This window comes from Tachysurus fulvidraco, chromosome 19 (genome assembly GCF_022655615.1).
Source record: "Tachysurus fulvidraco isolate hzauxx_2018 chromosome 19, HZAU_PFXX_2.0, whole genome shotgun sequence".
Lineage (NCBI taxonomy): Eukaryota > Metazoa > Chordata > Actinopteri > Siluriformes > Bagridae > Tachysurus > Tachysurus fulvidraco.
Genome location: NC_062536.1, coordinates 12511686 through 12526342, shown reverse-complemented (window position 1 = coordinate 12526342; position 14657 = coordinate 12511686). Strand labels below are relative to the sequence as shown.

Below are 14657 nucleotides of genomic sequence, written 5' to 3'. Positions count from 1 at the left end.
GTATTATTTAAAAAAAATCAAAAACACTTCAACTGATTTTTCTCCCTTTCTCACTTATAAGCCACATTTGTTTTTGTTTTTTTTATGATCGTAATATTCATGTTCCTCAGCATCAGTTATGGCATCAAATTAGGAGGGGTTTTGTATGCCATGATTGCTAGACGTTGTCCTTGAGCTAAAATGCAGCTGGCTGTTTGGTGTATTTTCAATGTTGGGATTAACCTGGGATTAAATTCTCCATATTCATGTTTAAAAACATATTGAAACCCATTTGCTTCAAAGTCTATTATGTCTCTCTAAACTACACTTGCCAGCCAAAATCCTGCTCAGCATGTTGTATTATACACACACACACACACACACACACACACACACACACACACACACGCACACACACACGCACACCATGACTGCTGACATTGTCACTTTTATACCAAATTAAAAAATGGCATGCAAAATCTCAGATTTTTGCATCTTACAATTGGAAACGAAATATGTTCCAGCATTATTGTGGTGCAGACTTCTTTGCATAGTATTTCTGCTACGGCAGATGGTTTTTATCGCAAGTCGAAATACGTGATTTTAGTTTTTAGTTTTTTTTCCAGATCATATGACCAGGCGTACATAGGAAAAATTGTTTTAATAATATCATCAAATAATAATTACACTTCTGATACCAAATAAGAGATATTTAAATCTTTCTTTCTTTGTTCGTTCGTTTCAGGTGATTGACGAACACACTGCATGATGCGTGAATACAAGTTAGTAGTGCTCGGCTCTGGAGGCGTCGGCAAGTCTGCACTGGTAAGCGCTCCATTTTTTTTATTTTTTTTTTTCCCAGCTCAAATATGTGAGCAGTCAGATTTAAGATGAAAAATAGATCATGTAGTTTTTACATTAAAACATTCACTGTTAGTTTCCTTTTGATTTCGTTGCATACACTAAATTTAAGCGAGTTTCTAATCACTAGATGTAACAACGTGGCATATTAACTTCGTTGTGGAATCTCATGAGGATGTCGTCACAGATGGGAATCGTAACTATAGTGTTGCATTTTTATACACGGTAGCATAGCGCAGTGGGAGTGTGTCCGTTGCAAAACACCAGCGTTGTGGGTTTGATTCTTTGCTCAGGCGTGTGAGCTCGGTGTCCAATTTTTTTCAGGGTTTTTAAACAACAAAAAAGCGCTCAAACTAATTGTAATCACGTGGAACCGATAGACGCGTTTGAATGTTGAATTGAAGTAAATTCAATGAACGTTGTTTGCAGTGTGTCCAAAATGTCGGCATGTCTTTAATGCATAAGTACCAGTTTACACGGCAAAGCCATGTCCGTGATCTCGTTAGTCACGTCCACTCTTTGTGGTGTTTGCTGTGCATCACATTTTATATGTTCAGTTGTATATCCAGTCTTTCACATCTAGGTTTTGGGGCATATCCATTTGAGTAAAATCATCCTGGCAGCTGTGATGCATCCAATCTTAATAAGAGTAATGCATTTTTTGTTTTGTTGGGTACCACTGATCTCCAATATGACTTGTATCCAACTAGTCGTGGTTCCACAGGTAAATTAAAGCCCAACTACTCTCTGAATTACATCCTCAACCAGGTCACTAGTGTGCTGTAAGGACAGAGCTGGCTGCCGTATTGGATATTGAGTCAGAGAAGCAGCAGTCTGCAAATGCCTTACTGTACACTTCTTTGAGTTATAGTAACAGCACAGCAGGCAGATAGTATGCCAAAGCCAGTGTCTTCTCTGAGTCATTTAGAATAAAGCGCAACTTAGAGTTCTGAGCAAAACAGGAAGTTTTAAACCATAGAACCTGCAGCAGCAATATACGTCTCAAGAGCTTTTAGTCCAAGTTCGAGAATTTAACAGCAAGGCTGCTGCCTTTCAAAGAGAAAATGAAAACAGTAGCTTGACATCAATTAAAGGCAGTTAAAGCTAAACAAAAATAAGTGGTATACTGATGAGCGTTATTATGGAGGAGTCTGATTTGCCATCTTTAAAGAAATTGGTGTTTCAGAGCTTTTTAATCATTTCTCATTAATCACTGTTACGGACATTGTGTCTACTGGAACATATAACAACAATATCGTTTTACAGTTCCCGGAAAACCTGTGTTGCCGTCTGTGCTTCACATTATTCCGTTGTCCATCCATCCCTTATTTGTTTTAAAAACAACTGGATTTTATTTGTTACAAAGAACTTGAAATACGATTGTGGTCTGTTTGGGGTTTTTTTTGTTTGTTTTTAATTTCGACTTTTAACCAGAGTCTGCTGGAGTGTGTTGTTTATTTTAGACGACATGCTCGAGAACACGATTCCTTATTTATACACCATCAGGGATTCCACATATAGATATAGGTGATGACTCTGCTACTGATCTACAGCGATATCCAAAATCATGTTAAATCTCGTGACCGATGTGGGTGACGACAGCGGTCAGTTGTCAGTCTTTGCAGTTCTTACTATTTAAGCTAGTTCACTACGCTGCCATCAAGTTTATTTAGATTCTGTGGCAGTGTTGCAAACACCACTGTTGGTTATTGTCAAAGTCAGTCAAGCACAGCACCACACACATCCTTTTATAACAAGTGAGAGTGAATGTGTCAACGTACAGAAACGAACTAAGGGACTTTATCCTCTCCCAACACTTTACCCAATTTATCTCTGATTTTAAATAGAAGCTTCCTGGAAAACTGCCACAGTGACTCATCCCAGTCACCTCCACTGTGAAGTGTGTTTGTGTGTGTGTTTGTGTGTATGTGTGTCTGTGCAGGGTGTGTTAATGACCATCCTGATCTCTCCAGTGATGACAGAGGTCTCTGTGTGCAAAGCACACAGACTTTCATTGTCCATTAGCTCTATTTGTAGCTCTGTGCAGCTCTGCGTGAAAAGCTTTCCATGAGCAAATGCACTCACATTAATCCCTTTCTGCTTCATGCTCAGTGGCTGAAGGCTGTCTGTAAAATTGGATCATTACCTGGTCAGGTTAACCTCCTGTCCTGTAACAGTGTAATAGTGCACTCTGCATGTATAGCTTAACACTCTTCATGCTGATTGTGTAAATGGAACAGCAGCATGAGGGCCTTAGTTAGGAGTTTGCTGGTCAGGTTGAGTGTGGTATACAGTGTGGACACGACTAGGGCTCATCCACAATGAACCCAACTAACCAATCAGAGTGAAAACTGTGCGTGTCTGTCTGGCTCGGTGGGGTGTGTGTGTGTGTGTCTGTCTGTCTGGCGGTGTGTGTGAGTCTGTCTGGCGCGGTGTGTCTGTCTGGCGGTGTGTGTGAGTCTGTCTGGCGCGGTGTGTCTGTCTGTCTGGCGCGGTGTGTGTGTCTGTCTGTCTGGCGCGGTGTGTGTGTCTGTCTGTCTGGCGCGGTGTGTGTGTGTGTCTGTCTGGCGCGGTGTGTGTGTGTGTCTGTCTGGCGCGGTGTGTGTGTCTGTCTGGCGCGGTGTGTGTGTCTGTCTGGCGCGGTGTGTGTGTGTCTGTCTGTCACGGTGTGTGTGTGTCTGTCTGTCTGTCTCGGTGTGTGTGTGTCTGTCTGTCTGGCTCGGTGGGGTGTGTGTGTGTGTGTGTCTGTCTGGCTCGGTGGTGTGTGTGTGTGTGTCTGTCTGGCTCGGTGGTGTGTGTGTGTGTGTCTGTCTGGCTCGGTGGTGTGTGTCTGTCTGTCTGTCTGGCTCGGTGGTGTGTGTGTGTCTGTCTGTCTGGCTCGGTGGTGTGTGTGTGTCTGTCTGTCTGGCTCGGTGGTGTGTGTGTGTCTGTCTGTCTGGCTCGGTGGTGTGTGTGTGTGTCTGTCTGTGTGGCTCGGTTGTGTGTGTGTCTGTCTGTGTGGCTCGGTTGTGTGTGTGTGTGTCTGTGTGGCTCGGTTGTGTGTGTGTGTCTGTGTGGCTCGGTGGTGTGTGTGTGTGTGTGTGTGTGGCTCGGTGGTGTGTGTGTGTCTGTGTGGCTCGGTGGTGTGTGTGTGTGTCTGTGTGGCTCGGTGGTGTGTGTGTGTGTCTGTGTGGCTCGGTGGTGTGTGTGTGTGTCTGTGTGGCTCGGTGGTGTGTGTGTGTGTCTGTGTGGCTCGGTGGTGTGTGTCTGTGTGTCTGTGTGGCTCGGTGGTGTGTGTGTGTGTCTGTGTGGCTCGGTGGTGTGTGTGTGTGTCTGTGTGGCTCGGTGGTGTGTGTGTGTGTCTGTGTGGCTCGGTTGTGTGTGTGTGTCTGTGTGGCTCGGTTGTGTGTGTGTGTGTGTGTGTGTGGCTCGGTGGTGTGTGTGTGTGTGTGTGTGTGTGGCTCGGTGGTGTGTGTGTGTGTGTGTGTGTCTGTGTGGCTCGGTGGTGTGTGTGTGTGTGTGTGTGTCTGTGTGGCTCGGTGGTGTGTGTGTGTGTGTGCCTGTGTCTGTGTGGCTCGGTGGTGTGTGTGTGTCTGTGTCTGTGTGGCTCGGTGGTGTGTGTGTGTGTGTGTCTGTGTGGCTCGGTGGTGTGTGTGTGTGTGTGTCTGTGTGGCTCGGTGGTGTGTGTGTGTGTGTCTGTGTGGCTCGGTGGTGTGTGTGTGTGTGTCTGTGTGGCTCGGTGGTGTGTGTGTGTGTGTGTCTGTGTGGCTCGGTTGTGTGTGTGTGTGTCTGTGTGGCTCGGTGGTGTGTGTGTGTGTGTCTGTGTGGCTCGGTGGTGTGTGTGTGTGTGTGTGTCTGTGTGGCTCGGTGGTGTGTGTGTGTCTGTGTGGCTCGGTGGTGTGCGTGTGTCTGTGTGGCTCGGTGGTGTGTGTGTGTGTGTCTGGCGCGGTGTGTGTGTGTCTGTCTGTCTGGCGGTGTGTGTGTGTGTCTGTCTGGCGCGGTGTGTGTGTGTGTCTGTCTGTCTGGCGCGGTGTGTGTGTGTGTGTGTGTCTGTCTGTCTGGCGGTGTGTGTGTGTCTGTCTGTCTGGCGCGGTGTGTGTGTCTGTCTGTCTGGCGCGGTGTGTGTGTGTCTGTCTGGCGTGGTGTGTGTGTGTCTGTCTGGCGTGGTGTGTGTGTGTCTGTCTGGCGCGGTGTGTGTGTGTCTGTCTGGCGCGGTGTGTGTGTGTGTGTGTCTGTCTGGTGCTGTGTGTCTGTCTGTCTGGCGCGGTGTGTGTGTGTCTGTCTGGCGCGGTGTGTGTGTGTCTGTCTGGCGCGGTGTGTGTGTGTCTGTCTGGCGCGGTGTGTGTGTGTCTGTCTGGCGCGGTGTGTGTGTGTCTGTCTGGCGCGGTGTGTGTGTGTGTCTGTCTGTCTGTCTGTCACGGTGTGTGTGTGTCTGTCTGTCTGGCGCGGTGTGTGTGTCTGTCTGTCTGGCGCGGTGTGTGTGTGTGTCTGTCTGGCGTGGTGTGTGTGTGTCTGTCTGGCGTGGTGTGTGTGTGTCTGTCTGGCGTGGTGTGTGTGTGTCTGTCTGGCGTGGTGTGTGTGTGTCTGTCTGGCGTGGTGTGTGTGTGTCTGTCTGGCGTGGTGTGTGCGTGTCTGTCTGGCGTGGTGTGTGCGTGTCTGTCTGGCGTGGTGTGTGCGTGTCTGTCTGGCGTGGTGTGTGCGTGTCTGTCTGGCGTGGTGTGTGCGTGTCTGTCTGGCGTGGTGTGCGTGTCTGTCTGGCGTGGTGTGCGTGTCTGTCTGGCGTGGTGTGCGTGTCTGTCTGGCGTGGTGTGTGTGCGTGTCTGTCTGGCGTGGTGTGTGTGCGTGTCTGTCTCTGTGCCTGTGTGTGTGCGTGTCTGTCTCTGTGCCTGTGTGTGTGCGTGTCTGTCTCTGTGCCTGTGTGTGTGCGTGTCTGTCTCTGTGCCTGTGTGTCTGTCTCTGTGCCTGTGTGTCTGTCTCTGTGCCTGTGTGTCTGTCTCTGTGCCTGTGTGTCTGTCTCTGTGCCTGTGTGTCTCTCTGTGCCTGTGTGTCTGTCTCTGTGCCTGTGTGTCTGTCTCTGTGCCTGTGTGTCTGTCTCTGTGCCTGTGTGTCTGTCTCTGTGCCTGTGTGTCTGTCTCTGTGCCTGTGTGTCTGTCTCTGTGCCTGTGTGTCTGTCTCTGTGCCTGTGTGTCTGTCTCTGTGCCTGTGTGTCTGTCTCTGTGCCTGTGTGTCTGTCTCTGTGCCTGTGTGTGTGCGTGTCTGTCTCTGTGTGTGCGTGTCTGTCTCTGTGTGTGCGTGTCTGTCTCTGTGTGTGCGTGTCTGTCTCTGTGCGTGCGTGTCTGTCTCTGTGCCTGTGTGTCTGTCTCTGTGCCTGTGTGTCTGTCTCTGTGCCTGTGTGTGTGCGTGTCTGTCTCTGTGTGTGCGTGTCTGTCTCTGTGCCTGTGTGTGTGCGTGTCTGTCTCTGTGTGTGCGTGTCTGTCTCTGTGTGTGCGTGTCTGTCTCTGTGTGTGCGTGTCTGTCTCTGTGTGTGCGTGTCTGTCTCTGTGTGTGCGTGTCTGTCTCTGTGCCTGTGTGTCTGTCTCTGTGCCTGTGTGTGTGCGTGTCTGTCTCTGTGCCTGTGTGTCTGTCTCTGTGCCTGTGTGTCTGTCTCTGTGCCTGTGTGTCTGTCTCTGTGCCTGTGTGTCTGTCTCTGTGCCTGTGTGTCTGTCTCTGTGCCTGTGTGTCTCTCTGTGCCTGTGTGTCTCTCTGTGCCTGTGTGTCTCTCTGTGCCTGTGTGTCTGTCTCTGTGCCTGTGTGTGTGTGTGTGTGTCTGTCTCTGTGCCTGTGTGTGTTGGGTAATTATCCATTCCTTTTTTCCAGCCCATGTTAAATGTTTTAGGACACTTTCCTTTTCTGCTTAAAATGGCCTTCAGTGCTCAATTTCAGTGACTACAGCTATAAATTAGATCATGACTAACAGCACACAAGGGCTCTAACTGCAGAAGATGAAATTGATTTTTTTTAATTGGCACACTGGCGTTTGTAGATTAAACCGCCAATTTCCTCTGTGTGTGTGTGTGTGGGGGGGGGGGGTAATGAAGAGCAGGAAAGACAGACTAAAGACCCTGCACATTAATGGGAGAGATAGTAGGGTGATGTGCATGCTATGTGATGTGGCAAAAATATAGTTTAGTATAGCAGGAATAAATATATTTTATTTCACAAATAAAAACAATTCAAATGCACCTAGCATGAGTATTTTTTATCCGGCTTATTTGAAGTTTATACTAATTGAACAAATTGAGCATGATTGTGCAGGGTCTGAGGTGTGTGTGTGTGTGTGTGTGTGTGTGTGTGTGTGTGTAAAAACTTAGTTCTAATCTGTTTAAATGTTTCCAATTCATTGAGCTGTGAGAATGAGTACAACACTTTTTAAAAGTTTCATCTGAATTCAATTTTAAAACCTATCCCTCTTTCCACACTGTGTGGACTGAGACGAACAGGATTCCTTCTTCAGTGAGGAATAGATTTAATCAGAGCAGAGCAATGTCTGTCACCCACATGCACACTAACACACAGCTTTCTTACTCAAATTGTCTCCTGGTGTACATTGCCTTTATATGTCAGGCCCGACACAATCTTTCTTTTGCTCTCTCTCTCTCTCTCTCTCTCTCTCTCTCTCTCTCTCTCATTCTCTCTCACTCACTCACACATACACACATACACACACTATCACACACAGACTCACTCTCTTTCTGGCCTTATATGGCACACTCTTACAGATTGTCAGTGTATGTTTACTTAACTGCTGTTGACCTTGGCTAAGTAGGTGGTGAGAGACTTGGATGTGTGTGTGTGTTTGGCAGGTTGTGCACAATTCACACACACATGCAGAACATGGTATTTCTCAGTTGACCCCCTTTCACGCATCCATCAGCTATATGCGGCTGCATCAGCACATATCACCTCCATGTCGTGCTCTACTGTTATCGAATTGCTGCTTCTTCTTCTTCTTCTTCTCTCTCTCTCTCTCTCTCTCTCACACACACACACACACACACACACACACACACACACACACACACACACACACACACACACGTGCGTACACACACAAGCTGTGGATCAGGCTCTTGTTCAGCTTTTAAGAGGGTTTACATTCAGACCTACTGCAAGATTTGGCACCTGTTACAAGCAATTCAGTACACACACACACACACACACACACACACACACACACACACACACACACACACACACACACACACACACACAGGTCCAATCAGCGCAGAAGAGTTCATTATCATGTGGACACTGTGATCGTATTCTAATCCGTTATTGAGAATAGGAGACAGATGATTGTGCTGGAAGTGTGTTTATTAGGATTTCATTAGACACTTACATGTCACATAAGACACACTACTTTTTCGACACAGTAACATAACCGTGATCAGTGTGGTATCAGAAGGGAACCTAAGGGTCCCTAATCTTGGGGTTATTTGATTAGATTTTTTTATCTAACCTTTAAGAATTCCATCACCCTGAAATACATTAGATAGCATTGTTATAATTGTTCTTGTTGCTGTATTTTTGTTTTTGTTATTGCTGTAGAAGTTAGCGAGTGTCTTCTTTCTTCAGACCAGCATAATGGTGTTGATGGTATTAGCATGAAATTTCAAGCTTTGGGATTAGATCTATTCAAGCACAGTACAGACAGGGAAGAGTAAATGACTAAAGCTCTGATGTCGATCGGCATTGTGGTTAGCATAGGAAACCATTAACCTAAGTGGAAACAAACTGATAGCTCAGTGAAAATTAGAATTGCTCTTACACTAGCAACTGTATATTTAAATATCTCTCTCTCTCTCTCTCTCTCTCTCTCTCTCTCTCTCTCTCTCTCTCTCTGTCTTTATGCCTCTCTCTCCGTCTCTTTCTCTCTCTGTCTCTCTCTCTCACACACACACACACACACACACACACACACACACACACACACACACACACACACACACACACACACACACACACACACACACACACACACACACACACACACTGTCTGTTTTGGCCTCCCACTAATAATCATCATGTTAATTACTGTTCTATTGTGTTGAACTCTAAATGTGTGAGTGGGGAAAGCTACTTGGCGATGCTCTGCAGTCATTAATAAGGCACTGCTCAGGTCTTTTTGGTCTGTTACGTGGGAACGATCAAAGTGTCTCCCACACAACGTTTCTATGGAGACGTTGAAGTCCTCCGGCATGTGAGGTCACTGTCAATTATCAACAATTAATTTTTTGTATGCTATTCAGGCAACACCAAAGCACACATGGATTTTTAAATGATTTTTATTTGGAGAAAATTTCGCTTCATTTCTTTCACTCTGGTGGATCTTTTTCTCATCAGAACACAAGCTATAGCTTTGAAATGTCATCCAAATCTCCCAGACACACAAAAGTGCAAAGCTCCCTGCTGTTATCAACTGTCCTCACCCTCGATGTGCACAAGTATCCACTTAAAGTCAGCAGTAATGCTATTACAGTCTCCTCGCTGATTTGTGTGCTTGGGTTTGTGCTGGTTCTTAATGTATTATAGAAAAGACGCAACAATTACACTGTTTTTTTCCGACCTTAATATTTAAATTAGTCTAAATATTATTTTCAGACATTCATTAGTTCAAATGATGCTGTTTACAAAAATATAAGATCAATGAAATATTAAACTGAAGACATAAAACATAACACAAGCCCTTACAATAATTGTATTTTCTTAGAAACGGTGTCACGGGGATGAATTAGTCTGTAGTATCCCTAATGACTTTCTTAAAGCGTCTGTCTTTACTCCTTTATCTCATTCCATACAGACACAGGAAAATATCTCTGCTGAGAATGTTATTTTATTCTTAGTAACAAAATCTAAAGCAGTGATTAACCGTACGGACAGATTTAAAAGGTCTATATTTTAATCATTCGGACATTTCTGCATATTTACAAACAGTCTTAAATGTTTGAAGATGTCAGTCATCTTTGTGCAACATGATCTCATTCCAATTGTCAGAGGAACGTTTACAGTTCACACAGACTTGCTGCCTGATGAACGATTAGATGTCTGTGTGGAGCGCCCCAATCATTGATCAAATGATGTAAATTAGACCTTTAGCTCTGCCTAGTGAAATATTACATGTATGCTCCGAGCTGATTCCTACAAGTTGGATTAAGTGGTTAATTTTCATTTCCTCAGGATTACAATGAAAGAGCTACCACACAGCGTAGTGCAGAAACTGAAACAAATAGTAGCAGCAGCTGCCCTAAAAGTTATGACTCTTAATGTCATAAATTAAGACTACGTCCACACTAATCCGGATTCGTTCGAGAATGTCGTTTTCATCTAAAAACGTTCCGCATCCACACTACCATTTTCAGTTGTTTTCAATAAGTTTCTCATCCACACTGAAACATACGAAATCATGTCTTTTTTTTTTTTTACTGTGCAGCTCAGTTCATAAACGTAGTAGTCATGTATCAAGTAATCCAAATTTATTAAATAACATGTAAATGAATTTCAATTTGAATCATTTCTCTCTTGCTTATTTATTTATTTTTTTGCCTTTTTCAGACTGTTCAGTTTGTTCAGGGGATCTTTGTGGAGAAGTATGACCCCACAATAGAAGACTCGTATAGAAAGGTGAGTAAACTTCCTTCTGGTGTTAATTATTGATACATAATTAAAGAAAGAGCATGACTGTCATTTGTCATTGACTCTTATTCTCAAGTTCCTCTTGTACTCAGCGGGGTCACTTTTCTTACTGCTTCTTACCAGATTACTTCCCGCTTCTGATTTTGAATATTCTTCTCCAGGGAAGTTATATCACTAAGCTTCCCAATTATTACACCGCCATTACTTCTCCTGCGTTACACCGACATCCTTTTAAGAACAACTGCAGGCGTGTGAATGTCACCAGGCTGTGTGTGTGTGTGCGTGTGCGTGTGCATGCATTGGGGACACACTCAATGGGCCACACTCGCTTCTCCTGTGCAGTGATTTACCTGAGCTGTGTGGGTAATGAGATGGTTCTGAGAGGAAGGAAAGAGCGTGGCCATACATAAATCTGCTTCCTGTCATGTTCACTGCCATTTGTGTTTATTAACGGTCGTTCCACGAGGCCCTGAGACGACAGCTGTGACTAAACATGTGGCTTCTCCCTCAAATGCTAACAGGAAGTCCCATGTGGGTCACCAGCCTTCTTTTTCACTACGTTGCACGCTGGTGCCCCAGGGGCACTTCCTGTGGGTGAGGTTTACCGGTGATGACAGAAAGCTGTACAGCACTGGATAGGTGCCAGTGAAGTACTGTCATCCATTCATGCAAGGAGGACATGAAAACCCCCAAACAAGAGCCAGGAATTTTTTTCATGCTTATATAATATATATAACTTCTGCTATAGTATGAGATTTATTTAGATCAAGCTCTCATGCATGCGGATTGATCAAAATTTGCCAAACTACTTCTAACAATCCTGTGCGAGAATAAGTGGCCCCCTGTGGGTTTTCTTTAAATTAGCAGTTAGGAGAGCCAGCTTGTTGCTCTGTGCATCACTTGCGTGCCAGCAGGAAGATAAATAAGTGTTGCAATGTTTTATGGGCATTATCATTATATAGTCTAAGCATGCTGTAGAGTAAGCATTAACGTCTTTCCTTCCTGTTTGTTCCCTTTCCTTTTGCAGCAAGTGGAGGTGGATGGCCAGCAGTGCATGTTGGAGATCCTGGACACTGCAGGGACGGTAAAGAACACGATACTGATATAATAATTCACCACACAGAGTCCAGTTGTTTAACACTCTAAATTCTGCATGTTATTGCATTACTATAGATGGAATCCTGTCTGCCGTGTACATTACGCATAGTGTAGTGCAGCCGTGTCAGTAAAGTGTCAGTAGATTCATTTAGGCTTAAACATCCTCCAGCTGTTGTGTGTTTTGGTTTTGCTGCTGTTTCTGAATTTGCTCGTGTGTTTGTTTTCTGTATTGCTCTTTTGCAAATGCTAACAGGATTCCTGCTTTCCTCACTCAGGTGCAGACATGGTGAAGTGTAGCTAGAATAGAAAGGGCCTCTTCCTCTGTGGAAAGCAAGGCATGTTTGCTGTTCACTTCTCTGCTCTATAGCCCCAGAGCCCTGGCTAGCAGATGGCCAGCACTGTCCTTGTGCTCTCTGCTTCAGAACTGCTTCACAGTCAAACTGAGCCAAAATGATCCAAAAAGCATTGAACCTATGCTGTTAAAGCTCAATGATTAATCAAAAGATTTCATTTTTCACTGCATATGTACACCGAATTGGATTGATTGAAGGTGCAAGTGCACAACTCCTTAAATAACACTGGCAGTGTAAAGTCTAGCTTGTCTCCACAGACATGATGCGTAGCCTAGCTGAACTATGGAAGGTTGTCATGTGAATGAAGCAAGTGCTAGTTATCAGCAGAGATGGCGGAGGCTGGCAGCAGTGAGTCTGGTCCAACAAGCAAATATCTAAGTAAACAATTGAAGACTATTTTACAAGCAAAGAAAGTTGTATTTCAAACGCCTGGATATATTTTGGGTTCAGACCTTTAAAACACGCCCAAAATAAACAAAACAGTGTAATACCAGAAATTTAAACCAGCATCTGTATGTCCATATTTGATATGCAGTTTTTAATTTAGAAGTGCAATTAGTGTAAAATTAAAAATAGGAGGAACAAAATCGCCTGTTAAATTAAAATCACAATGTTGCCCAAAAAAAAAGAAATGTTCAGTGAATCTGTGTAACCTCTTAGTCTCTGTCATGAGTATGTGTATTAAGAACAGTGCAGTTCAATTCAGTTTTACTTGTATAGAGCTTTCAACAATAGGCATTGTCACAGAGCAGCTTTTAAAAACCCTGAATTAGATTTACATCCCTTATGTGCAAGTGAGAGGCGTTGGTGACGAAGAAAAACTACCTAAGAAACCATTAGAGGAACCAGACTTAAGAGCCCATCCTCTTCAGGGTGACGTTCAATAGTGGAATTATAAATCCATAATGTGTACAGATGCAGAACTAAGTGTATTCAAGTGATGAGCTAGTTAATAATTACCAAACTGTATGAGACCCATCTGATCACCTTGACTTGCAGAAAGGTTTAACCCTTGCAAGACTAAATTAAAGTTGTGGTGGAAAAGAGAGAGATTTTTGTGTATCTAATATTCTTATTAACGCACTCAACAAAGCCAGTAAAAGCCCCCCAACGACTGTAACATTCATCTGCGATATTTTAGGCTGGAGAGCTGTTCACCATGGTGACGTTTGTTTGTCTGACTGGGCACACGCACATGTTAGTTCTGCTGAGTAAATCACCAGGCCCATAACAAGTACAATCCTGTCCTGTTGGCAAACAAGTAATTATATCCACTATGTGGCCTTCTCATACTTCATATGTCTTTAGCAACCACCCTCTGAGCATGAGCGGAATAGGATAATTATGAGAAATGAAGCTAGGTTTTGACTTTGTACTTGTTAGGATATTAATAAATATTAGCTACTCCCTATCGTCCTTTTAGAATTAAGACTCCGTTGCCATTTGAGTTTATGCCTGCCATGGTCTGGAAAGTGCGTACAGCTCTTGAAAATATTCTTTTCGTGAAAAGGTATTTCAAATATTCAGGAAGAAAAAGCTATTTTTAGCAGAAGTATTGAAAGCTTCTGAAAATTGACCCCTCTAGACATGCATTACTGGTGTCACTGTGTTTACATTTATCTTTTTGTTCACAGTCCTCATGTTGCAGAGTTTTCCCCCCCCTTTTTTTTTAACAGGAACAATTCACAGCCATGAGGGACCTGTACATGAAGAACGGCCAGGGCTTCGCACTCGTATACTCCATAACTGCACAGTCCACATTCAATGACCTGCAGGACTTGAGAGAACAGATCCTGCGAGTCAAAGACACTGATGATGTGAGTTTTCATTTCCATGCAGACATTCATTCATCATTTATAGAAATCCCTGCTTTCTTTCAGCAGCCCATCATGTTCTCTTCCATGGCTGTGTTCCTTTCTAGATGGCATTTATTTCAGGGTTGTTGGATAGATTCAGTACTTTTAGTCGTGTTCTCTTTTATAGGCCATAGAGACACTGACCTCAACTCCAAAAACTTCATTCCCCAAATACTTTGTTCTGTTTTATTGTTGATTTACCTTTTTTAGCAATAGATATCATCTCGAAGCAGCTTCACAGAAATCCAGATGTAGATGTAGCTCCTTAATGAACAAGCCAGAGTCAAAAATTTCCCTCAGACAATGTGAAGAGATCTTGAGAGGGAACAGGGAACCCGGCTTATAGTGTTATTATTAAACATTACAGTGTGATAAAGATGTTTCAGTATGGAAATACTGTGTGATGGGTAACCAGGATTGTTTTTATCACTAGGGTTGCAAAATTCCGGGAATTTGCAAGGCTGAAAACTTTCCATGGGAATTGACTGGAATATATGGGAATTAACTGTTTTGCCTATAACAAGGAACTTAAATAAAATAGTTAAAAAGTTTTAAAAAAATCTTGCAGCATGATTTTGTTTAAAATGACAAGATTTAATGCAATTTAAGTTCAATTTGTACCCTGTGTTCACTTGCACACTGCTTACTGGAGGGCCATTGAGGCCAAACCCCCTGCATGTACTTGCATTCTTCCGTAACATGCACAGTAACACTTTATTTTAGGGTCATTTAACTAGTTGCTTATTAGCATGAATATTAATGGAATATTGGCTATTTATTAGTACTTATTAAGCACATATTAATGCCTTATGATGCATTACCTTATTCTACATTCTTAATTGTACCCAATACCTAAACT

General features: G+C 43.8%; 1 protein-coding gene across 1 annotated transcript in view; it reads left to right on the top strand.

The window, feature by feature from the left end:
- The window catches only part of rap1b (RAP1B, member of RAS oncogene family), a 46794-nt gene that overhangs the window by 25347 nt on the left and 6790 nt on the right, over positions 1-14657 (top strand). The window contains exons 2-5 of the mRNA XM_027151133.2: positions 725-804; positions 10411-10479; positions 11519-11575; positions 13619-13759. Of these exons, the coding sequence (XP_027006934.1) occupies positions 745-804; positions 10411-10479; positions 11519-11575; positions 13619-13759 (327 nt within the window). The 5' untranslated portion in view covers positions 725-744. The remainder of the gene's footprint in view (positions 1-724; positions 805-10410; positions 10480-11518; positions 11576-13618; positions 13760-14657) is intronic.